Source organism: Phasianus colchicus, chromosome 5 (genome assembly GCF_987193195.1).
Source record: "Phasianus colchicus chromosome 5, bPhaCol1.hap1.1, whole genome shotgun sequence".
Classification (NCBI taxonomy): Eukaryota; Metazoa; Chordata; class Aves; order Galliformes; family Phasianidae; genus Phasianus; species Phasianus colchicus.
In genome coordinates this window covers 54,438,448-54,463,211 of record NC_143440.1, presented here as the reverse complement: position 1 = coordinate 54,463,211, position 24,764 = coordinate 54,438,448, and the positions used below count along the sequence as shown (strand labels likewise).

At 39.3% G+C, this 24,764-nt stretch overlaps 1 protein-coding gene across 5 annotated transcripts in view; it reads left to right on the top strand.

Annotated features, from left to right (window-relative positions):
* The window catches only part of SYNE2 (spectrin repeat containing nuclear envelope protein 2), a 172,594-nt gene that overhangs the window by 11,832 nt on the left and 135,998 nt on the right, over positions 1 to 24,764 (top strand). For 4 of the 5 annotated variants that reach the window (XM_090141784.1, XM_031605585.2, XM_031605584.2 and 1 more), the window contains exons 2-13: positions 5,514 to 5,629; positions 14,265 to 14,326; positions 15,107 to 15,202; positions 15,471 to 15,548; positions 15,639 to 15,731; positions 16,964 to 17,145; positions 18,883 to 19,079; positions 19,552 to 19,649; positions 20,571 to 20,672; positions 21,353 to 21,490; positions 22,178 to 22,342; positions 23,947 to 24,059. In XM_090141784.1, coding sequence (XP_089997910.1) covers positions 5,551 to 5,629; positions 14,265 to 14,326; positions 15,107 to 15,202; positions 15,471 to 15,548; positions 15,639 to 15,731; positions 16,964 to 17,145; positions 18,883 to 19,079; positions 19,552 to 19,649; positions 20,571 to 20,672; positions 21,353 to 21,490; positions 22,178 to 22,342; positions 23,947 to 24,059 — 1,403 coding nt within the window. In that variant the 5' untranslated portion in view covers positions 5,514 to 5,550. Of the gene's footprint in view, positions 1 to 5,267; positions 5,421 to 5,513; positions 5,630 to 14,264; positions 14,327 to 15,106; positions 15,203 to 15,470; positions 15,549 to 15,638; positions 15,732 to 16,963; positions 17,146 to 18,882; positions 19,080 to 19,551; positions 19,650 to 20,570; positions 20,673 to 21,352; positions 21,491 to 22,177; positions 22,343 to 23,946; positions 24,060 to 24,764 lie in introns of those variants that run through there. The other variant, XM_090141783.1, reaches the window with a different exon arrangement.

The following is a 24,764-nucleotide window of genomic DNA, read 5'->3' as shown; positions in this document are numbered from 1 at the left end:
AACCCTCCTGCTATGTGCAGGGTTGCCAACCACCAGACCAGGCTGCCCAGAGCCACATCCAGCCTGGTCTTGAATGCCTCCACGGATGGGGCATCCAATGCAGCCTCCTTGGGCAACCTGTTCCAGTGTCACCATCCTCCATGTGAAAATCAACCAAACAAAGCCAAATCACCTCAAACCCCAACTTGATCAGAGGGGTTTCTCTTTGGTAGTTCTTCAAGTCATGTTACTGTGATTTGAATCCCATCAATTTGCCTGTAAGGAGACAGTGTCAGACTTACAGAAGAACTGCTTGTCAAATGAAGGTTCAGCAGCACTCTGTTAAGAAGGCAAAGGTTCTTCAGTCAGCCTGCATTGTAGAGTTCTACTTCCTTTGGACAAATTTGCCAGAGATAAAAATCAGCCGTTTCTTGTCGTGACATCAGCTCAGCTAACACATGAGTAATAATAATCTGTTGCTAGGAACAGCCTTCAGTTTACAGGCAGAGGCCTCTATGGAGGGAAGTTCTATGTCCCCGGGTGAGCCATAAACAATCAGCAGCACTTCAAAGAAGGAAAAGTAAAACCAAGTGGTTGGAGATGTCATACAAAGATGTCTGTAGTACTTATTGCAACACCAACTGAAAGCATTTAGCCAACATAATTGGGAAAATATGAGGCATGTGTCTGTAAATGCAAAAACAATGAAGCAGAGACTTACTGACAGCAGATTATAACGTTCACCATATAAACCTCTAGACAGGCTTGTTTGTAAGATCTCTGCTTTCAACTGGAAGGAGTGCATTTGTGAGCTAATTTCACGCCATGTGATTTTTTGGGATTGGCTCCCAATTAGGGCTCTGAGGGCGCATCTGCCCAGCAGGCTGCAGCACAGTGCAGGGATGCCCAGGAGTTGGCTGCTACTCACTGGGATCATGAGGCAGTGTGGAAGTCATGCCAGCTAGTTTACCTTGCTGCCTTAACAGCATGCATTATTATAATTTCTTGTAGTAATTTTCATCATTAATGAAATGTGCATTTTGTCTTTTAATTGTAGTTGCACACGTTCTTTGAGAACAGCAGCACTTCTGCCACAGAGGAGCATTCTGTATGATTGCTGTTTTGTTCACACGATGAAACCGTACTGCTCTTTATACTTGGACTGATTGAAGGATGAAATCTGTAATCCATACTGATCCAACTTGTTCAGTTAAGGTTACAAAATCCTTGCTAGTGAAGCTACCAAAATCCATCCCAAACTTTTTCCCCCTTTCTTTGAGACAGGCATGTTTTTTATAAAGACCCAGATGAAGAAAAGTGTCTCTTAAAGTCTCACTGGGACTTAAGTCTCACTGGAGACGTGAAATTTAAGTCAGTGTTGTCTGTTCTCATGATGATCTCTCCAGAATTTGAAAGCTGGGGTATTGTTGTTTTTAGGTTAGTTTCTGAGATTTCCAGTGTGTTACTTGCTCTTAGATTTCTTGGTCTCTCAGCCTGCCTTTGTTTCTCTGTAAATATTTTTTTAGTCTACTAATGTTTCAGCTCAATTTGTGAGAGAGACATTACGAGAAAGGTGGGTTGAAATTATGTATTATGAGCATACTGATCTAATTCCCATCTGTGTGCTTAGGTGCCCATTGTGAGAACTGCAGGAGAGGTAGGGGAGGGAGTTCTCTAACACCCACTAGCAGATAGTCTGGGTTTGGGACTTAGAAGTGCCACTGTCATGGGGAAAACTTTGGTTAACAGTTGAACCATTTGAGTTGTATTAATACCAGACTACAGAAGGGTGGAAACACAAAGTGTTCTCTTCACCTTTGGTTTATCTCCACTGAAAAAGCATGCTTTTCTTTGTAGTTTGTTTTCAATGCCCTGGATGTGTATTTCACAGTTATTCAGTCTTTTGTGGAACTGAAGGATTTGGTTTAGCTCTGCGGGTTCTTTGAGTTGTTTTAAAACAAAATAATCAAATGCAGAGTTGAAAAGATGATATAGTTCCTAAAGCCTGTGAAATGCATTGCTAAGCAATTTTACCAACACCTCCACAGATTTATACCCTTCAAAGGTTGATACAGTACAGTTACACTTAACGTGCTATATTTGAATGAAATTCTGGGAGTAAGGGCAAAAGGACGAGCCTCTTGTCCCTAGGTAATCCCATCTCAGACAATCTGTACCTTGAACCTTCTAAAGAATACTAATCCTTGCAGATATGTCCTCCAGGAGCGTGTGTGTCTCTCTTTAAAGCACATGTGGGGTCTTCTGCTGGGGCAGGACGGGAATTAGAGGCAGGGAAAAATGCATGTGCTGTGTTGGTGAGAGGAAGGCTTCAGGGCCGTGGAAGCTTTTGCAATAAACTTCTCATGTATTAGCTCTGCAGTTTTATAACCTGTGCTGAGGATTTATGGAGCGGATTTTTGTTTGGAAAAAATAAAAAGAAAAAAAAGAAAAAAGAAAAAAGAAAATTCATCCTCTGGATAAAGAGGCCTTAGTTTTTTCTTAATAGAAAATAGAAGCATATGCTTTTTTTCATTTATACACGTTCTGTGATCAAGTGCCATAATTTTGTTGGAAGGGATCTCTGGAAGTTGTCTCATCCTACGCTCCTTGCTCAAAGCATTAATGCTTTAAATTTTGCTGCTTTAAAACCTGTAAGCTTTATTACATTTTATCAATTGCATGCCCAGTGATCTGAGCTGAGTCCCACCTTGTGAAACAGATACAGGCACATAGAAGGAGATACTGCCTGCTGTGCTGTTGCTGTAGTTGAGAAGGGATGTGGACAGAGGAGAAATGCTCACAGAAAGGTTAAAATTGCACTGGGCTTTGCTTCATAGCTCTTGCATCTCTTATCCTATTATCACAGAGGTATTTTCATTCCAGATCCTGTTCCCTTTCTCTAGACTATGCTCCAATGACTTCAGCATTATACAAGCCAGGTGGACATGACTTAGCTCTATTTGTGTCACCATATCAAATTTGGATGCAAGGAAGTCAAACAGATATGTGTGTTTTCACTGCTGGTGATTTGGTGCTGCATCATGTGCCCATTTAGCTGAAAATAAGGTTAAAACTGGAAATAAACCTATGATAAAGGATAAAAACATGCATTTTTACTGAAATTGAGTGTATTCTTTTATCATTTTATTTTTTACCCTTCCATTCTACCTTTTTTCCAGTCCTGTCTCCCATCCCGCTGGGTGGGCAAGAGTGCTGAGCTGCACAGAGCTTTGAGCCACAGCACTTAAATAGCTCTGAAGGCCTACACTTGGCAATTGGAAAAGTGAAGGTTCAGGAAGTGAAGCAAACTGCCTATATCCTGTGAGCAAAAAGCCGGAGATCTGGTGGTGTGATTTGTACCCCCTGTTTGGTTCTTGGTGTGCTTACTAGCCTTCTGAGTAGCAATCACATAATGATAACATACAGTGATAACCACAAGATGTTAAGGTTTCCTGACATGTTGCATTTTTAGGATTTGGTTGTGTTGCTTGATTTCAAGAGGAGAAGGAAAGTTTCCCAGGAAAGATTGTATAGCCTTGGGCGTAGGCAGCGCTGCTGGGAGAACTGGATTCTAGTTTAACACCTACTCAGAGCCTGCAAGACACTTGCCCTGGCACTTATCTCTGATTTTTTTTTATCACTGACAGCTAATTGTGTGCTTATTTTCTGGTTGTCTGACTTGAGATTCAGACTTGGGAGCAGAGTGCCCCATGGCTGGATCAACAGCTATGAACTCCATGGCAGAGGACCCAGCAGAGATTTCCGTGGCTGCAAGTTCCAGTGTCCTTCAGTAAAGGCACAACCTCTTTCTGTTGCCCATTTCTGAACAGTTCCAGTCTTAAAATTATGTAAGGCCTTTGTGGCAGCTGTATGTGTTGAGAGGCTTTGTTAAAACCTAATATTTAGTAATCTGATTTCCATGCTAACGTGAAGGCATAATTAGTTCATGTTGTCTTGTCTGCGTGCCTGTCAGAGAAGTAGTCTTTTCCTGCACTTCTGGGTAGGCTAAGTAAACTAAACCCTTATAAAATGTTTCTACCTTTTCTCGGATAATCTAGATAGTTTGTGTCTTTACCTTCCCCGGCTGGAAATCCCTTTTCTGGTGTCTGGTGCCTTAAATTTTACTCCTGTGTTATTGATAACCTGCAGAATGATTGTGTGCCCCCTGCCAGCTGGAATCAGTGCTTTGGACATACAATCTATTGCGCTGTGAAAATAGAGTCAAATTAGCAACCTTTTTCACCTTTGTGCTCTCTGCACCTTTGCTTGTCATTGGTAGAACACGGGCAATAGCCCGATTCAGGAGGTGCTGCAAATGGGAATTGAGTGGTATTTGCAAAGTGTTCAAATAGTGCGGCGATGAGTGCCATGGAAGATGTTGTGAGGAGCTTAATAATCCTGTCAGCAGAGCAGCTCTCGAATAAAGCACAAGGACACGCGTTGTTCAGGGTGTGAGGAAAACCAAGTATTGAATAGCTCCTCATTACACGGGTGTACATTGTGTGCAGGGAACGAAGGAAAACTGTATGTGCTGGAGTAAACAGACTTCATCGTCATTCATATGCACAAGGAGCAGGATGAAAATGTCACTGGCTTTCTTTAATGTTATGTTCCCTTACTCATCAGTTTTCGCCTGTCATTTTGATGTATACCTGGTGGAAGGGTTGCCAACATGTGCCTAAATCCTAGTACTTCTTATGAAAAAGGCATATTTCTTTAAGGAAAGAAAGGCTGCCTAAAGTGAGCCCTTATTTCATCTTCAGCTTTATTCATTTTTGAACTTGTTTAAGTTCTTGATAAAAATGAGCTTCTAGCTCAGAGGCCTGTTTTCCTGCAGGGTCAAATTGAACAATATTGCTACTGCAGTAACAGAAACATTGTTATACTTCTATGAAAGGCATAGCATATAAATCCCTGAAACTGAATTAGAGATAGGGGAGGTATCCAGGGACAGGAGAATGGAGGAGCTGGAGAAAAAATGTACTTCATCATGGGGATTAAGAAGTAACAACACTGTTAAGTAGAACCAGCAGCTGTGATTATCCACTTGTGTTAACTGCTGCTTTTGCATTTCACCTTAATCTTTGCAGATTCTGCATTAATTGTTTCCATTCTGTGACAATCATCTGTGCATGAAGGAAAATACAAAGATGTAAAGAAAGCCTGGGAGGTTTGGCAGCAGCAGATCTGCAGGAGGCTCTGTGAGCCTTTGCCAACCTGGCTTCCTAAAAGGAAGCAACTGCGTTTGTCTTTCCCTAATCATAGTGCTTTTGTTTTCATGGCAAGACACACTTGCATCCATGGTTTGTGTTGTGGAGCACTGCTGGCCTCTGTTAGACATCAACTGAGCAGAGCTAAGTGGCAAAACAAATTGATTCATGCAATAGGAACATTCACTTCATTCCGTGTGAGCTCCAGAAACAAAGTACAGAAACCCCCAGGTGACATTTAATCTATGCATTCCTTCACAACTCTGATATCAGCAGCGTTAATGTAAAACTCTACTGATTATCTTTTTTTTTTTGTAATTTCAGTTTGGAAATTGATTAAAGAGTCTCCATTGGATTTAACATGGCATCGAATCAGTCATCTCCCTCAGCAGAGGAGCAGGCTTCCTCCGAAATAGATGACCTCTTTCTATCACTGCAAGGTGGGTTGCTATAGTTTTCTGTGGTTTCTTAATGTGGATTTATGGTGAATTTGTGACCCTGTGCAAGTTGAAGGGAATTAGGAGATACCTGTTAGAATGTAAGCCTGATGTTACACTGTAGTCTGTTCATGACTGTGTTACTTTGCTAATTTTTCTTCTTTGTGAAAACATCTCAGCAATGAACTGAAAGGTTACAGCTCTGGTAGTACTTTCTCATGGTTATTTTCAGAGCCCTTGCCTTTTTTGGTGCATATGTCATTGTGGGTTCTTACACTTTGTTACTCAGAATATGTTACAGTAAACTGTTTTCAAGGGAATTGCCAATGTGAAAGCAGTTGTGGTATTTCATTAGTTTCCTTGTTTTCAATTTGCTGACAATTAGTTGGTTGCACTGAGTTGTCTTAATGAGTTAACTGCAGTGCTATTTCATTTCCTTTCTTTTTCTTTTATTTACTTTTCAGTCCTTATTGCTTTATCCCATGCATGTGTAGAAAGAAAGCTCATGGACAGAACAAGCAGAAAAATTGACATTTAAATGGCCATCAGCACATCAGAGATGGCCTATCATGTAGGCTTTATGTATTTTCCTTTAAATTCCTGGAAAGACTGATTTTGCTCTAGATGTACTCATGAAAACATTCATTGGTCAGGGAGTCAAGCAGCAGCATAAGCATGGCAGTAAGGCTGGTCTTCAATGTGTTCAAAGCTTGAGTATTCTAGAACAGATGAATGAAGTCATGTTTCCACAGACCCATTTGCTTTTAGTTTAGTTGCAACGAAATGGTTCATAGTTGAGAGTAAATATGTTAAAAACAGATGGTGCGAGAGAATATCTGCCAAATCACTTTTACAGTCCATATTTGCACTAATGTTGCTGTTGAAGCCACATGTTTTGATGAGTGAGTGTTAACAGTGGTCTGAAACCAAACATCTTTAATGGTGAACTTTCTTCTGTTTTGTTTCAGTATTAAGTTTTCAGGACAGAGAGCAAAAATCCATAGCAGTCGAGTGCTAGCCTGGCTTTAGCACCAAGCACAGTTTGTGAGACACACATTTGCTGTGCCTGTCACACTCAGCCCTTAGTACAGAGACTGACCTGACTGTAGTCATGAAATAGATTTGGGAAACACTGTCTAGCTTTAAGGCATGGAATTGAGATATGTGGGATTTTAGACCAGGGTTTTATTTTGTAATAACACCACTACTTTCTGAAAAGTCAGATATGTCCAGTGAAAGTAGTGTTGTTTGATCAGTATCTAAGAGAAAGAATCTTGCTTATTAAAAATGAAATAACTAAATAATTTTTCTATGTTGTAGTAATTTGAGCTCCTACATTATGCTGATGTGGTGCAAACTGGAGCCAAGCTGTGTGTTCTTGGCTGTTCTAAAACACTTTGAGAGGTCCTTAGAAAGCGGTGAAAGCAATTTTTGTAATGCCTGAAGATGCAACAAATGGTGTAGACATGTCTAATGTATTGAGCACTGATGCTGCAGCATCTGATCTGGGTCATACAGGCAAAAGGTAATACAGCTGCAATGAATCACTGGAAATGCATTCCGTGATGTGACATACAGAAACTATTAATAAATCTACTACAGATCTGTAGTAGAAAGGATCACATAAGAATGTCAGGGTCATTCAAGGAAAAGGGGCTGTTTTAATTATAAGGAATCTTGAGATGGGATTTTTAAAGCAGCCAAAGACTGCTTTGATTACTTTAAATCTTCAGGTTCACCTGGAGAAATACTAGGGAAGTGTCAGATTTAAGAAGTGACTGCTCCTAACTTTTAGAAAAACAGCTCAATTTTTGTGTGGCTGAGGGTGGTTGTACTACTGGTTGTGATCTACTTCCCAAATTTTTAGATTATAAATTGAGAATATGTCCAGTACTGTAAAAAGCACAGTGCAACAGGAGTTAGGTGTGAACAGCTGGCATAGGAAAAAAAAGTAGGCATGAGGTCTTGTCTGGATTGCTTGTACTTTGTTCCACATTTAATTTTTTTGTGATTCAGTCTTCTATTATTTCTGAATGGCTGTGATATTACTGCACTTGTCTGACACATTTGGTGGGCCTTGTCCTAATTAACCAGTCATTTTGGTCATCGTGAAGTTATATGCCTAAAAATGTAATTAAATTGTTAGCTTTTTTTTTTATTTTAACTGCATGTAGAACCAGGCACTTTGTTTAGGTAAGATTTGATTGTGATTTAAGTCAAAATCTTCTGCAGGCTGCATACCTTCTGGAAGAAAAGGAAAGGAAGGGGGTGACAACCGTAGAATAATCTGAGTTGGAAGGGACACACAAGGATCATTGAGTCCAATCTGTCTCCACACAAGAAGAACCTTAAAATAAGTAATAAAGAGGTTACCTCTTAGCAGCCATTATCATTGTATAAAGCCTATTAAATTAATACCAGGGACTTAATAATGTACAAATCAGCTTTAGTGGACTTTCTGTGTGTTCTCAGGTAAACGAATGTTCAAGGATGAACATTCACTTTTCTTTGTAGTGTTCAGTCTACAAAATACAGTAAAGAAAGTCACTGGGATATGGTAAAAATCATCTTGTTTTCAGTGCATCTTTCTGAGCAGCTCAGTATTCTTAAGAGGGACACTGAAGCTTTAAAAACATGAATAAAATAGGTAAAATGAAACTGTATGGTTTCTAACGTCAAAGCCCAGACATTTCCAGTTGATGATGCTAGTCACAAATTCATAAGGCTCCTCTCCTTTGGTAAGAGAAGGTTTTCTGGCATCTTGAGAGCTGCTGGAGATCTGTCTGCTCCGTGGTGACAAGGGTGAGTGTGAGACTGCAGCGAGGGGACTCTGCAGCCACCAGAGTATGGGTGGCTCCAGCAGACACTGACCAGGTTTGTTCTGCTCTGGAGCTTTCAGGATGTAAATCTGGCTACCTATAGGAGGGTGCAACTTCCATTTTCCCTCTCAGGACAGCAAACATAGCATAAGTATGGCCTTTCCCACCAAGTCTCTACAGAATGTTGTTTTCCATCTTTTTCTCCTCACTTTCTGAGCTAATTCAGACACAAGAGAGTGTGTTTTAGCTCACAGAGTTTGAGGCATGTACTTACTTCACAATTTAATTAACTGTAAGGGTCTTAATTTTTGGCTGTTCTCATTGACCTGTGTTCATGCTACTGTTTATTGCTGTAACTAGAAGGATAACATAAGAACATGGCTGCTAAAACTGTTCCAGAAGAGTGCTTAATGAGATAAGTGAATTATCTTATTTTCATGCAGTTAGGTTTTATCCTTTATGAATAATCAAAAACCTATTCCTCTCTGACTAAAATTAAATGCTTTGATATATATGGATGGATTTTATTGTGCAACTTGTAGTAGATTGCACTCATATCTGAGTAATTAACTTAAAGGAGGATATTGCTCTGAGACACACTTAATCTTCCAGAGGTCAGGGAGACTTAGAATTCTTATCCAACATTTATTTTGCTCCAGCTTTACGCTTCATCTGTTGAGGCTGGTGTGTTATTACAGCTACACATTCATTTGTTGATTATTATTTTAAAACAGAGCGATCCAAAAAAGTCCATTATATGCTAATAATTTTTCAAGGGTGACTTTTGCAAATGGAAAAGCTCCCAGAGGAGCTGCACTGAAATTTATGCCCTGTTTACACTGCTTGGGTGAGGAGTTGGTCTGCAGCTTCTGGATCTGAACGGCTTCATGCCATGTGATGGCATGGGTGACTGGATTGGGAGACACGTGAGATTGGCTTGAAAAAAATCCATCCTGGATATTTTGGCCTGTTTGTAATGCCCAGTGAAAAAAATATAGATTGTGTAGTTGTGTAAATGTGTTCCCTGCTAGATAGATTTCAGTTTGCTAAAGGCATTGTTGAGTGCCAAACTTCTTAAAAACTGGTATTACAGTGACTGAGGCGAGTGGGTTGCTTCTGAGCCAGTGGCATAGGGCATTATGTTTAAGTCCCTGCTCCAGCCTGGGTTTGCAAAAAAAAAAGTTAGAAAAGCCACGTAAACCCTTATCATTAAAGGTATGTTGATTTCTAAATGATGTGATTTAGTACCTTAAAGAATTTAACCTGCGGCCTCTGTCTGTGCCCCCAGGTACTGCAGTGCCTCACGCCAGGGGCTGTTCTGTCAGTAAATATATGGTGATGACTCAGAGCTGCTCCAGGATCCTGGCAATGAGACCAGTGAAAGTATTTAAGAAGGCCAGAAGAGCAAACTCAGTTTGAACAGGCTTCCTGAGTTAGCAACGCTTTGGGTAAACTGGATCATTTGATTTCAAAAGGAAAAGGAGATTGAGAGAAGATAGTGTAGAAAGTTCCCACTTGCTGCACAAATGTGGTAGTAGTTGATTAGTTAATACTTGAATGCTGTTTGGATTTGAAAAGACCCATTTCTGTAGAAATATTTTCATCCTGTTCATTGGCCTCTGTAAAAACTTAATCTTGATAGAAAATATCGTTTGTTTTTAATTGCTTAACACCATGTTACTGAACATAAATGCTGGAAATAACTCTGTTCCCCTGCTTTCCTGTCTGCTGTAACTGAAGCCGTGTTACTGTGTGGAAGGGAAGGGACGACGTAATGGGCAGGAGGGAGAATTCCTCACCACTCCCTGAGTAGACAAAGACATAACAATCCTTCTGATAGTTCCTACCATTTACTTATGTACCTGCTTGGTGTTTTAGTTTGTAGCAGGAATGCTCTTTTGAAGGAGCTCTACAAGTTAACCCTGCTGGCCATGCTGTTCTAGAGTATGGAAGGTACCCTAGTGATCTGTGGCCTTTCAATCTAGAGCTTCTTGGGTACATGCTTTCTTCCCCTTGACACATGTGGTGGGTACACTGACTTCTGACCTCAGCTCATCGAGCTCCTGATCTGTTCCTACTGAGCTGCATGGCTTCCTCTTGTAGATCTGTCCTCAGATGACCTCTATGGTGGAAGGAAGATGCAAAAATAGCACACACAAATGGTGATGATGTCAGTCAAATCAGAGGTGGGAAGATGATAGAGTTGTGTTCATTAATTTCAAAGAATTGTTTGAGTTCAAAGTAAACAAGCAAAAAAAGGCCATGTGGTTGTAAAGATTCACTGACTGTGAGGCACCAGTCCTCACAATAGAAGAAAACCTCTTGGGTGTTTGGTGACTTCTTTTTTACAGGCAGTGTGGAGCAGGCTACATCTGCTGTGCTGAGCTGGGGGTTGCTTCCCCCAGCTCCCTGACAAGGGAAGGAGTTATTTCCTTGGAGCCATCTCCCACCTCAGGAAACAAGGAACAAAGGGCAGCCGTGGAGAGGAGATGAGTTTTAATTCTGGCTTTTCTGTGTCACCATCAGAGGAAGGCTGACATTCCTGCCCTCTTCTCTTCTTCCTCCCAGGAGAGCTCAGCACTGCCATGGCTCCTGCTGCAATCTATCATGTCCTGTGCTCCAGCCCTTAATGATTGGCCTATTTTATAGCACTTGCTGATAGCTCATTACTGGATAAAACAGCTATTGTCCTGTCCAACAGTATATATTGATTTACAGCAAGTCTATGTGACATGCTTCTTCTGTGCTATTTCTTTCTAAAGAGTTGTTCTGAAGATTAGCTTTAAAATGCAAGGTGAAATGTGATAAATTTTGGAAGTTTCCAGATTAGCAGGTTCTTATTTTGTTCTCTCAGATTTTACCTTCTGTCTTGGTTGCATCCCAAAGTGAAATTTTTGATAGTTTTTTTTTATTCTGGGTCAGTGGCACTTTGAAAACTAGGACGAGATAAAACCAAGGTCACTTAGACTTCTATAAAAATGCCTGACAAAGAATCCATTCATCCTCATAAAAATAAAAATCCGTATTAATTAACCACATGACAGAGATAAGAATTTGAGACCTTGATTAAATCTTTAGAGCCTCCAAGCAGTGGAGTCAGGGGAAACACATTCAGCCTGAAAATTGAAATATGACTGCCTGCCACCATGCCAGCAGCACATCTGTAACGAGCTGCGTTGTAATGGTAGGCATTGAATTTTCTTATTGATTCATGAGGATTTTTTTTTTATTTATTTCAATAGGAAAATAAGCCAAACTGCAGCTGAGACTGCAGCTACCTGAAAGGCAGGCTGGTTAGTTGCATTAGGCTATGGCTGTAGGTTGTGGGAGCATAATTTGTTCTTACATATGTGCAGCAAAATAACTACTTCGTCCATTTGCTTGTGAGATGTTTGCCTGTGAGCCGCCCATGTGAATCAACACTTGTAGTACCTGGCCCATGTTGTGTAATGCTTCTGTGTGTTAATAAGGAGAGATTAAACCAGAACTAGACCAAGTGTCTTCATCCTAATGGTCTTTCAGTTCCTAACTCCGAAAGCAAGTCCTCCAAATTGGTAGCAGCCTTTGGCAAGAGCTACACTTGGAGGAGTTGCAGATGACTGGCAAAGCATTTAATATTTGCTTTCTGCTTCTTTTCAAGTGCCAGAAATTCCAGCCTGATAAAAGAGTGCCACTACTCAGTAATCACTCATTAGGTAATTGGAATAGCACCCATACAGGTATTAAACCAAAGGGTGTGGTTGGGTCCTGTGCTAACATGAAGCCAATACCTCCATGCTGTTTATGTCCTCTGAGTGTGTGTTGTGAATATGATTGGTGTGCAGCACGTGTGCTTACTTTCTGTTTTCCAAACGTTTTTCTCGCGTCTTTAAGAATGCCTTCGTCTTTATTGTTCATCACCACCTCTGTGTTATTTAAAAAAAAAAAAAAAAAAGCACAAAACAGTTGATCAAGCAGAGGAAATCAACTGCTTCGTGCTCTACCAGGATTGTAGTATTACCCATTGATCACAGAATCATTAAAGTTGAAAAGACCACCACTAAGATCACCCCACCATGCTCACTGACCATGTCCCTCAGTGCCACATTTCCACAGCTCTTGGACACCTCCAGGGATGGAGACCCACACCTCCGAGGGCAGCGTGCCAATACCTCACCACTCCTGAGGTTTTTTTTCAAAATATCTAACCCAACTAAAGAACTGATGGAAGACCAGTCAGCTCCAGGATGCACAACAGCCCTCAGTGCATGCAATGAATGTTTTTCTAGCTGTTCACCCACCTGGTGACCCAGGAGGTCACCTATCTGCATCACCCTGACCACGGCTCCCGTAGCCTCATCCTCTGCTCCTGGCCACCAGCATAGCAGGAAGAGGCCTTGTGCTTTCTCTCTGCTTTGCATCTCTTCTACCCATCTCACCTCGCCTCCCTGGTGCCTGAGGGGAAAACTGGAGGCAGGCAGACAGGAGGAGCTGAGCTGTGCCTGAGGAGCTGCCCTAGGCGTGCACAGAATGGCTGGGTGTCTGCCTCAACCTCTGGCAAGGGATGGCTGAATAGGCTGTGAGGCTGGCACAGGCTGAAGGTGGTGGTTTAAGTGACTGGAGCATCTGCTCATCAGTGTAAGCTTACGTTCCCTCAACAGCCCACATGACGTGTTTGTAGTGTCTGTGTGGAACCAGTGCAGCCCTATGGGTGTTGATTCAAAGGGGGGAAGGGAAGAAGAGGGGACAACCACCCTTCCGCAGCTCCAGGCAGGCCTCAGGGGAGGGCACTGCTTTTTGGTTTGTTCTTTGAGAAGCCAGCCTGTCTGCTTCCAGTCAAAGCTGATGTGGAAGGGGAGATAAAAAGGAGGTTGTGTTCATTTGTGCTCCCAGGAGGCTCTGGGATGGCTGGCAGAGGTGGGCTATGGGTTTTGTGTGTGGCAGTGCCTGTGCAGTATCTGGGTTAGCAGCGAGTTTGAAAGGCTGTCATCTCAGCAGCCAACACCTGCTGTTATCTCAGGCACACAGGAGGGATGTATGCTTTTCACAGCCCTGTCTTGGCATCTGTCCTGGGGGGGGGACATGAGAGCTAGACTGATCTGTCTGCATTGCTCAGCTTTCCCATACTGGGGAAAGCAGTTTAATATCTGTAGTGAAGTAAAATTAGGCCCTGATCCTCTGCTGTTCAATTGAATAGTTGCTTTTGTACAGACTGCCTCATGCCAAGTGCAAAGTCTTGGTATTTATTTTGACAAGGTGTATACCTTGCTCTCTGCTCCCAGATATTCCTCTTCACTTTCTGGAAGAACTATACAACGATTCCCTTTTCTTCTTCTCTGCCACCCACAAGGCACAGGCAGAGAAAGGCTTTCCCTACTTTTGAAATTTAGCCTGATATGAGAAATCGTTTAAATATTCTGTTTTTTAATGCAGGGCCTAAAATAGTTCAAATAGTCCCCTTGCAGCTGCTGGTTGTTTTTCACTTAGTGACAGCCTACAGGACCCGGCGGCATCTCTGGGGGATGGATGGAGTTATTCTACATGGATTGTTGTCTAGGATGTCGTGTGCACACTGCTGCTTGTATTTCCTGAGCCTTCAAGAAAACCTTAGTTGCTCTTTGCTGTATCCAGTAGAGAAGTATTGTTGATAGTTGCAGAGCTCCTTACGTTATCTGTTCAAGGAAAAAAAAATATGAACACTAAGAATTGAGAAAAACTTATATTAACATGTATCTGCTCTCGTATCTGGAAGAGCAGATCTTAGCTTTTTGAGAAAGAAAAATAAAACCAGATGATTTTATTTTTTCATTAACCATTTTGCTTTTCTTTTTTTTCCCCAGTGCAGCGAGAGTGTACTCAGAAGAAAACATTTACAACCTGGATAAATTCAATATTGGCAAAGGTAAGAAGGGTATTCTTTAGGAGAAGAATGCTTTTTGCCTTTTTTGGTTTGGATGTGTTCTTAGGAGATTTTTTTTTTTTTTTAATGAATAAACAAAATTAATATCAGATTTTAAGCACTGTCTGGAAAAAGTAGCCCATAGAAAGCATTTGTTTATTACATGTAACAACATTGTATTGGTGATAGTCCAAGGACATTTGCAAGAGATGCTTTATAAGGAGTTGACAGTATCTTTCTTGCTGATTTGATAAAACGTACTTTTTGCTGAGTTGTGGCATGAATCTCAGGATTTCATGAGTTTCTATATTTCTGATTATTATTTCTGTATTTAGGGAAGTATTACTCACTTGCGCAAACCACAAACATGAATTTAATGAGATGATCACAGAGCAGCTTATACAGCTTGTGCTGTGGCTCTGAATTGCTCAGATAAAAATCCAGTTTTGGCTGCTCCTTGAGGATAAGCCATTGAGCTGATGATAGATTTGTGTTGTTCACGTACTGGTGAAAGAGTGACAGCTTAGTTATTCAGCTCTATAGTCATATTTGTATTTAGTAGATGTTGAAAAGGAAGTAAAAATATGAATTAACTGCTAATATTAACTTTCCTTTTGTTCAAAGTTACTTCTTTTTGGTACACATTTCCTTGAAAAATATCATAAATATTTGAAAATGTGTCCTAAAGTAACTCTGGAAGTGGAATAATCGTTCATGTTCTATTATGTGTTGAATTTAAAGTAACTAAAGATGGTGTCACATGCACTGAAATTTATTTTGCAGCATACACCTCCTTCTGTTGTCTCAGACCTATATACAGACATTCAGCGAGGACATATGCTTTTGGATCTGTTGGAAGTGCTTTCAGGTCAACATCTGGTAAGACAGAACAATAAAAATATTACCTCAATCCTTTGTCAAATACAGAAGAAATTGCAGGATATTCTTGATTGTAAGGACATTAACAATCCCCCTGAAATCACAGAGCTATTTGCAAATAACTTAAGCTTATATCACTGACACTGAATCACACTGAAATAATTCAACCCAAAGTCATTCATGAATCTTTGCAAGACTCTCCTTATCAAAATGGAAATAAAATTAATTTTTACAACTGAGAGTGTAACATGTTCTTTTTGCTTTGCAGCCACGGGAAAAAGGATTTAATACCTTTCAGTGCAGAAGCAACATAGAAAACGCTTTGACATTTTTAAGGAGCAAATCAGTGAGTATTAACTTCATAATTCACAAGTAAAGCCAGTTTAGCTGGTGGAGCCTTTTCTTTGTTAACAATGATCCTTTTTTCCCTTCCTAGCTCAAGCTTATAAATATTCATGTTGCTGACATTATTGAAGGAAAACCTTCCATTGTGCTTGGCCTAATTTGGACAATTATATTTCATTTTCATGTAAGTATTTCAGTAATGCAAGGGAGTCTTTCAGTAGAGGAGAAAAAGCACAAAAATATGTTGGCTTACATGGCTGCACAAAGAAACAAATTAGTACAAAGCAGATTATTTTCTGACATCTTAAAGTGATGAGTCAGAAAAGAGATACACCAGTGCATCCTGCCTGTCTCTGAGCTGCTTCTCCAATGTAATGGTAACGTTACTACTTGGACATCATTTAACTGAAAATGGTAGGAAGTGCAGATATTGAGATTTTTAAAAATAACTGGTTAAAAATCAGCTAAACTTAGTCTTGCTAAGGCCTGTAATGATTAAGTTCTTAATAGAGCACCAAATGGAGCAATTAGCGTAGAGTGGCTCACATCCATCTCCCCCAGGGACAGACCCCTCTTCAGTCTTGGCTGTGCTCAAAGTTGTTTTGTGAGCCTTTGCTCTTTGTTTTTCTAATATCAAGTATCAAAAATGACATGCAAGGTCTTGTGATGTTTCCTACACCAGGTAATATGTGTGCATCTTGTGTGACAGGACATTATGGGGAGAAAGGGAAGTCTGAAAGCACATTGTATTGCTGGAATCCTGTTGAAGGACTGCAGGGAATGATGGAACCAAACAAAGGAAAACCCTGCAGTGAATTAATCTAGGTGCTTTTGGGATCTACTGGTGATAGGGGCTCAGGAAGGAATCTATAAGCAATGTTCTGTAACTATTAGCTGTAGCCCATATTTTTTCTTGGTAAGGGTACTTTGGTGCTGGAGTATTTGTGCTGTGCATAGTGGTGTGCATTATCTTTTACCTAAACCAAGCCTCTCTAACCAACTGTAGATTTCTGAGGCTAATTGAGTAGGTTTTCCTGCATCCTGAGCAAGCAAGCAAGCAAACTCTGAACATGCCTGATAGAACACAGGACAGTACAAAAGACAGCTGCTATTGGCTTTTTTCTCTGGTACAAAGAGTGGGAAAGAACACTGAGTGAGAAAATCCCTTCATGACAATGCTGGTACCCATAGTATCACATAAATGCCTTGGGTGAATATTTCCTGCCAAAAATATCAACTGTTCATCTTGAACAGGTAATGTTTGGTAATGGTTGATAAACTTTATCCAAACTTTGGGGTCAGAGGACCGCTATTACAGCTTAATTGAGTCCTTTCTAATTCTCTGTGTTTTTTTGCCATTAATATCTTGGAAGTTTTCACTGTAACCTGGTTAAATTTTCCCATTATCTCTGATAGATTGAAGAACTTGCCAGGACACTTGCTTGCACTTACAGTCAGCCTTCTCTTGATTGTTCAAGTACTGTTGACTCCTCCCCAAAGGCAAGGCGATCAGCTAAAAAGAGTGCTAAAATTAAGGAACGGTGGAAGGTATCTGCAACAAAGGCTCTTCTGTTTTGGGCAAAAGAACAGTGTTCACTGTAAGTTTCATCCAATACATATAAATAGTATTTTACATTTTGTATTTACGGCTTTTCTCTAAATGTGATATTTTTCCTTTTTTTATTTTTTTAACATTACTTAGTGATGGCTTAGCAGAAAATGCTTTAGAATTCGGATGATGTTATCAGCACTTTTAGCATCAATCAAGCCCTAAGCGTTATGAAATGAGTCCTTTAAATATAATGAAGTGAGGCTAATCCTACTAATAAAACACCACAATGTAAATTAGTTTGTTTGGCTTTTCTCTTTTAGGAGCTTACAGTTTCCTGTGTGATAAGTCTAGTGGAATGCTTACATGATTTGCTAGTTTTAATCCTCATGGTTGGCACCAGTTAACAAAGTTGCAGCAGTTACTTATTTTTTAAAAGGAAAATTTGGGGTATCTAGGATTCAAACATCACTCGTGGGACTTGAGACAGACAGAATGACAAGTATTCTGTCAAAACACTGCACGATCCCCAAGGAGGATCTCAGTAAATGGAACAGGTCTCAGTCCCCAATGTCTTTGTATGTCTTTTTATTCCCAGTGTTCCCATAGCTTTGTTGACTTCAGTGGGAGCATTCACAGCAAACAGCCAAAATTAAACAGGTATTTATTGCAAGGAACAAGCTATACATTTTACATTTTCTACAAGGGCTACTGCAACACTCAAAGACATTTCAAATATCTTTTAGAATAATGTCAACCATTTCTCCCCAGTTTTTTGATAGCTTTATGTTCTAATAACATTCTACTAATATTTGAAGTTGTTTAGGGGCAGAAAAAGGCCTTCATCAGCACACTCTGAGTTTACTTTCTGAGTGAATATTTTTAGTCACTATATTTTACATTTTAATTGTGTTTTATCAAAGCAAGATTGACCAGCATGTAAAAGAGAGCCCTCTGTCCATTTAATTCTCTTTTGATTGTTTTTTATTTTCAGCAGTATTACTGTTTTCAGCAGTATTACTGTCTGTTCTGTAGCATCCTTTCTGAATGGTGATTGCATTTAATAACTTTGTTATCAGTTAATCCTATAGTCTTTGTTAATGGAACAAGTCTTTTTTAAATCTTGGCCCATAGTTTTATAGGTAAGTTTTATCACCTGAAGCCTTACATATATTCCACTCAGGAGCATACTCATAATATATGAGCTGCTTCTGGAAAGTAGTCCCAGATTTCACTATGGCTTAGAGCTTTCTGGTCACTCACAGCACTGGCCAGGGACCACTTAATGGAAGATGTTTAAAAGACACCAAGTAAAAAAAAATCTCTCTCCTACGCTGATAGTTTTAAGGTCTGGATTTTCTGAAATGACAAAAAGGATTCGAAATCTCAGTGGTCTGATGGACAAATACCTTTATTTTATTGCAACAACTTCAGTGCATTGCTTGTTATTTTTTCAACCCGTAGGATGTATTGATTGTGAGAGCAAAGATTGTATTCAGAAGGAATACTAAATCAGTAATGCTTAGCTTCAGAATGCAATATAAGAAGAAAACATTGTAGCATTTTGCAAAATCAAGTAAAAAAATGTCATTGTAGTGATGAGCATTACTGTCTCTATGGTTTCCTAACCCAGCTTTTTCAGAAATGTAGTGACAAAGTTCTCTGTAACTTTTTGGATTTCTTTCATATATCATGTTACCAAATTTATATTGTATTTCTGAATTCTCACTTATGACATCTGAGTAAATCTGCTGTCGTGTTTTGTTTCTAATCATTTTTGGGATAGATATGATTCTATCAATGTGAATGATTTCAAGTCAAGCTGGAGAAGTGGACTGCCTTTTTTAGCTATCGTCAATGCCTTAAGACCAGGTCTAATTGATTTGGAGAAGGCAAAGACTAGAAGCAATAAAGAAAACCTGGATGAGGCTTTCAGAATTGCAGAATTGGAGCTCAATATTCCACGGCTTCTTGAACCAGAAGGTAAGCAATCTGCTTTCCTGTAATGAGTGAGATTATATTAATCCTACATGTGTTGACTTGTAATACAGATAAAAAGTAAGGCTGTGTTCAAGTTTGAAATGAAACATTGATCTTTACTGCAATGCTCTAACCTGCAGTTCTTTATTGTATAACACCAAGTATACTTTGGATTTTTAGGATTTTTGAATTGGCAGCATATTCAGGAACAATATGAAGAAGACAGAGAATGAAACTTTTACATTCATAGGAGAAACTTGTTCGTTAGTTTCTCATGTTATATCAAGGTGTTCCCAGGGAAAGAATTTCATTACATACTAATTTCTGTGGTATGTGTCAGTGGTATGTTATGTGAACTACTGCAAAATAAACATATTTATGGAAATATGTTTTAATAACTGCAATATAGTGTGTAATCTTGGGATAAAGTCTAGAGGGCTGAATAATTATGTAAATGGTGTATTGGCTCTTGTAGATGTTGACGTTATGAATCCGGATGAAAAATCAATCATGACTTATGTGGCTCAGTTTTTACAATACTCCAGGAATATGCCTGAGACTGAAGACATGCAGGTATGTAATCTGGTTTATCACAGGCATTCTGTAACAAATATGCATTGTCACTGCCAAGATTATCAGTACTTCCTTTTCCTGCCTTATAGCATGATACAGTAAGTTATCCTTCATAGTCTGATCCTCTGATTCAGCCACTGGCAGAATTGAATTGGCTTGAGCCTTTTGATGCTCCTATGTGTTAGCCAAGACTCAGTGTGATAGACTTTGATGATACTGTTGAAATTACTGTGCAGATGGTCTTGTTTTTAGTTTGTGGGTTTTTTTTTTGGTTTTTTTTTTTTAAACTGAGGATGTTTTTAAGCTTGATTGTTTTCATGTGGACTCTCAAGTCAATATGTAAATACTAGAGTGGAAGCAGATAAATTTGCAAACATGCAGAACAATCAGCTTTAAATTTAATAGCTTGCGTGTAGAGCGAGCAGCAGTTGTTGCTTGCAGGCTATGCTGGTTAGAAAACCAAGTTTTCTGTTGGCTATATTCTCCTATACTACGGTGTTTGGAAAACCAAGTTGTCTGTAATCTATATTCTCCAATAGCAGGGGGGTTGGAACTAGATGATCTTAAAGATCCTTTCCAACCCAAACCATTCTATGATTCCTATTAGCGTTTATACATTAATTGCCTTAATTAATTGCATTAATTCACATATCTCCATATTGATAATGTCCTTCCAGTAGGGCTGCAATCAGGCTCTTCTTAAGATGGCTTTGTATATCCAGGAGACAAGTTTAAAACTTTGGCCTTGCTTTATAGTAGCAGCTGGCCCAAAGCTCGTTAGAGTCCCCAGGAAACAGTTTGTTTTTCAATGGCTTTGAATGGGGTTATCATATGCTCAGTATATGTTGCTTTGTGGCACAATGTGAATTAAAAACAAGGCTTTCAAAACAGAAACATGAAATTTTCTGCTCTAATTACTAGGGTAAAGTAACAGAGACCGTGAGCTGGTTGGCTGTGCAGGGAAAAAAGTTAACAAATTTGCTGATGGACACAGAGAATGAAACATATTACCAGAAGTACAAAGTAAGTTGCATTTTGTATTTAACTGCTTTTTCAAAAGTAAATATTAAGAATGTTCTGAGAAACAGACTTTCATCTTCATTGCCTAGGCCAAGATGCTAAATGAAACAGGCAATGGAAACCTTGAATTCATTAAATGCTCTCAAATGAATGAGGGAAGAATAGGGTAAAATTATTTCTCTTTGGAAACAGATATATGCTGTTTCGTTTCTGAGCAGAGCAAGGCTTGCTGGAGAGAGTAATGTAATGTCTTTTAATTAATTGACATAGTTGAAAACATGGACAAGATTCCATAGGCCCTTCATAAGGTCAGCTTCTCAATTTCTGTGATGATAATTATAGTTAGTGACATAGAGGAATACTTGAAATGCTGACTGAAGTAAAATTTCCTTTGGTTTGTATTGTAGTCAAAGTTGGTTATAAAATGGCCTGTTTGGCCATAGAGAAAGGAATTTTCCTTCCCTCTTGGTTAGAGGGAAGAATCATGTCCTGGCAGCACTGATAATATGCTAAGTACAGATTTTACTAGAGAATGGCACTTTCAGATGTAATCCCTTGCCTTTTCATGCATCACATCTTCCAAATTTAATGAAGTTCCTACCAATATGTTCAAAGGCAGTATTCAGATACATGGGTTCCATCTGAGTTATCTTCTATGAATTACTCTTCCTTTTTATCTATAGGAAATGATGTCATTTATGGAAGCATTTAACCGAGAAAAAAAAGCATTTCTGCCCCTGTTATCATCAAAAAGAAGTGGAGCTGAGCTGAGCGAAGGCCAGCAGCAGATGAGAGAAGAATGGAGTAAACTTGTCTCTCAGGTCAGAGGCAATTCCAGCTCACCCTGTTGCATGTGTGAATGTGATTGATGTGGAAGCCTAAACTTAGCCCAGGAATATGCACAGGAAAAAGCAGGGGGTAATACTTTATTTGCATCAATGAAAGCAGTATTGATCCTGAACCTGAAGTTCAGACAAACTGGTGTATAGTGCCGAAGGGGAGTCTGAAAAAGGCTGTGTATTACCTTTCTGCCTTCTGAGCCTTAGGGCTGTGAGAGATCTGAAAAAAAAAAAAAAAGTGCATCTGATCATTTTTGAGCAGCCTTCAGATCAAAGGTTTTGGCCTATTAATGTTTACAAGGTTATTTGAAGACAAAGTTATGGCTGAGGTTATGTTGCAGCTAGCAGAAGTATGATTGTATTTTTTTTCCCATGGTACAAATTGTGATGTAGTTAGATCAGGTTGGTCTGTGCTTTGCAATGAGTTTGGCTGGGTTGTCTCCCTCTGTTGCAACTGAGGAGGTGTTGGGCTTTGTTGATTATTGCTCTTTATAGAAGAAATGTTCACTTGTCCCTTCTTATAACAAACAGCTGGTCCAGAGCATCCCTTGTTCCCTGCTTTTTTTTCTGGAGTGTCTAGAGCATCAGCTTACGGAACATACAACTGCATTTTAGGGACAGAGAAAGGAATAATAGTGACAAATTTAATTGCTTGCTTTTATTTTTAAGATTAATGAATGGAAAGCAGAGCTGGACCAGATGTTGCCCCCACCTCTAGATGGCATTGAGGCCTGGCTTCAGAAGGTAGAACATTTACAGGCAGAAGATTTGCCTGATTTGCAGGACCCATTTAAAGCTATGTCTCTCTTCAGTGAAATAATTTCAATATTTAAGGTAAGCTGATCACAGAGGAATGTTCTCCTTTAGTCTCACCTAGTAAAGTACTTATCATGGAATTGCTGTTTGCTGTTTTGGAAAGTAGTATGGATGTGTTTATCTTCTGAAGATGAAAAGTACTCCGGAAGATACCCTTGATTTTTGTGGGTTTATTTAAGTAACTACATAGGTTTCTAAGGAAGGTTTCTGACTTCAGTGGAGTGAGATGAAATTTAAATGCAAAGTGAATGAGAAAATTATGCTATTTTATGTGGCTCCTGCAACTTGTTTGTTAAGTAATAATACAGAGTAATTGCATCCTTATCTTTAAATCTAGGCTTGATACATACCTGTTTAGGAAAGCACTTGCACTCAGGGTTACATTCCATTATGTTCACTCAGCTTATGTGTTTAAAGTTAAGTATTTGCTGAATCACTCTGTTATTCCCTTCAAGGCAGTGGAAAGTACTCTGATTCCTCAGTATCGTGCAAGTTATTTACTCTGATCTTGAGGTCTTTACACTGATAATATTTTAAATGCTTTGAGTTAGAAAACTTTAAAAAGTGTAAGTGTATTGATGCTTGGTTGGATCATCATGGTACTTTACTGTGGTTTTTTTTTTTATGAACAAGGTGAAGTTGAATATTTTTGTAACTAGTCCTTGATGTTAGTTTGAAAGAATAGGAATGGGAGGTTGATGTGAGTGGCTTTGATACCACCACTTTTTCTGAACTGTTGCTAGTCGATTCCTGGTAGGAGAAATGGTTGTTTTTTTCACTTGTAATGGCTTTGCCAAACATTGGCCATTTCTTCTATGATTTTGGCTGCTCAGGCTAAGTGTTAATAACGTTTTTAAGAATGAGACAGAGGGAGACATGGTTGATTCAGGGCTTTCATTTTTTTTCCTGTTGACATGTGGATATTATCATTAAGTTTCTTAAGAAAAAGAAGCCAAATCTGCTTTGGTGGGATAGGAAGGCATTCTGCTGAAATTTCCTTTTCTTCCTCCTTTAATCCAGTCTTTTTAGTATGGTTTAAATAGAGATCTTGCTGCCACAGTGGTGCCTCTTGATAGAAATTCTACTTTCTCTCAAGAACTGGGAAATTACTCAACAATGCTCACAACTGGTTAATGTTATGTGCTATCAGCATGATATTAAATGGAATTTGTTGAGCATTCAAATAAAGTATTAGGCAAGTATGATACAATAAGTTTATTCAGCAGGTTTTGCTTTTGGGTTTTGCTAACACATAACGAGGAAAAACTTAATATCCTGAACTCATTAAAATGACTTGTTTTTGTTCTAAAGATGGTATTAAAAGTGAGGGAGAAAACCTGGCAGCATAGGTTGTGTAGTTCCATGCATCTTACATTTAACTAGAGGCCTAGTGGTAAGAAAAATTACGTGTTGCTATAGTAAATATGCACTTCAGAAGGTGATTTGATTGATAAGACTTTCATTACACGTTAATGAATAAAGACACTGAAAGATTATCTTGTGCTGTCTTGTTTTTAATACTCTCACTGTAATAGCAGATGACTTGCAGATTCTAGCGTGGTTTAATACTAGTTGACTCTAGTATTGATATGAATAGCTTACTTGTTTCCTTTTCTTCCCAGGGCTTGATGAATTGTTTTGATTCTCACTTGGACACTCTTCAATCATTTGAGAATAAAGATGAGAAGAATATGCCACTAGTAGTGCCTGAAAAGCTAGAGGAAATGAAAAGAAGGTTGTGATATTCAAATTCCTTCCACTGTGACTATGTTGTATTCTAGTTCTGCTATTGACTTGCACATAACTTGTCCATGCCTTGCAGAAAAAGAACATTTTTCATTTAAACACAGAATCACAGAAACACCAAGGTTGGAAGAGACCTACAAGATCATCCAGTCCAACCATCCGTCTATCACCAATAGCTCTCACTAAACCATATCCCTCAACACAAAATCCAAACGTTCCTTGAACACCTCCAGGGTCAATGCCCAACCACCTCCTTGGGCAGCCCATTCCAGTGCCTGACCACTCTTTCAGAAAAGTAGTATTTCCTAACATCCAGCCTGAATCGCCCCTGGCAGCTTGAAGCCATTGCCTAGTCCTATCACCAGTTTTACACAAGAAGCACATGTTGACTGGTATTTTGAGCACACAGTTTAATTTGTTGGTTCATGAAAGTCTAATTATTTGTACAAAATGAAGCACGTTAACAGGAGCTTTTCAAATGACTTGTGCTAGTGTGGATAGGAAGTACCCACTTGTGGTAGAAAGCAAATTCGTTGAAAATAAGGATTTTTCTGGATGTGGGGATTCTGCATCCAATTTTTATTTTTTACCTTTTTGGAAAGCTGAAATGTATGAACAGTGCAACTCTATATAGCTTTTGAAGGATATCTTCAAAAATGACCATAGCATGAGATTCTTTGACATACAGATGACA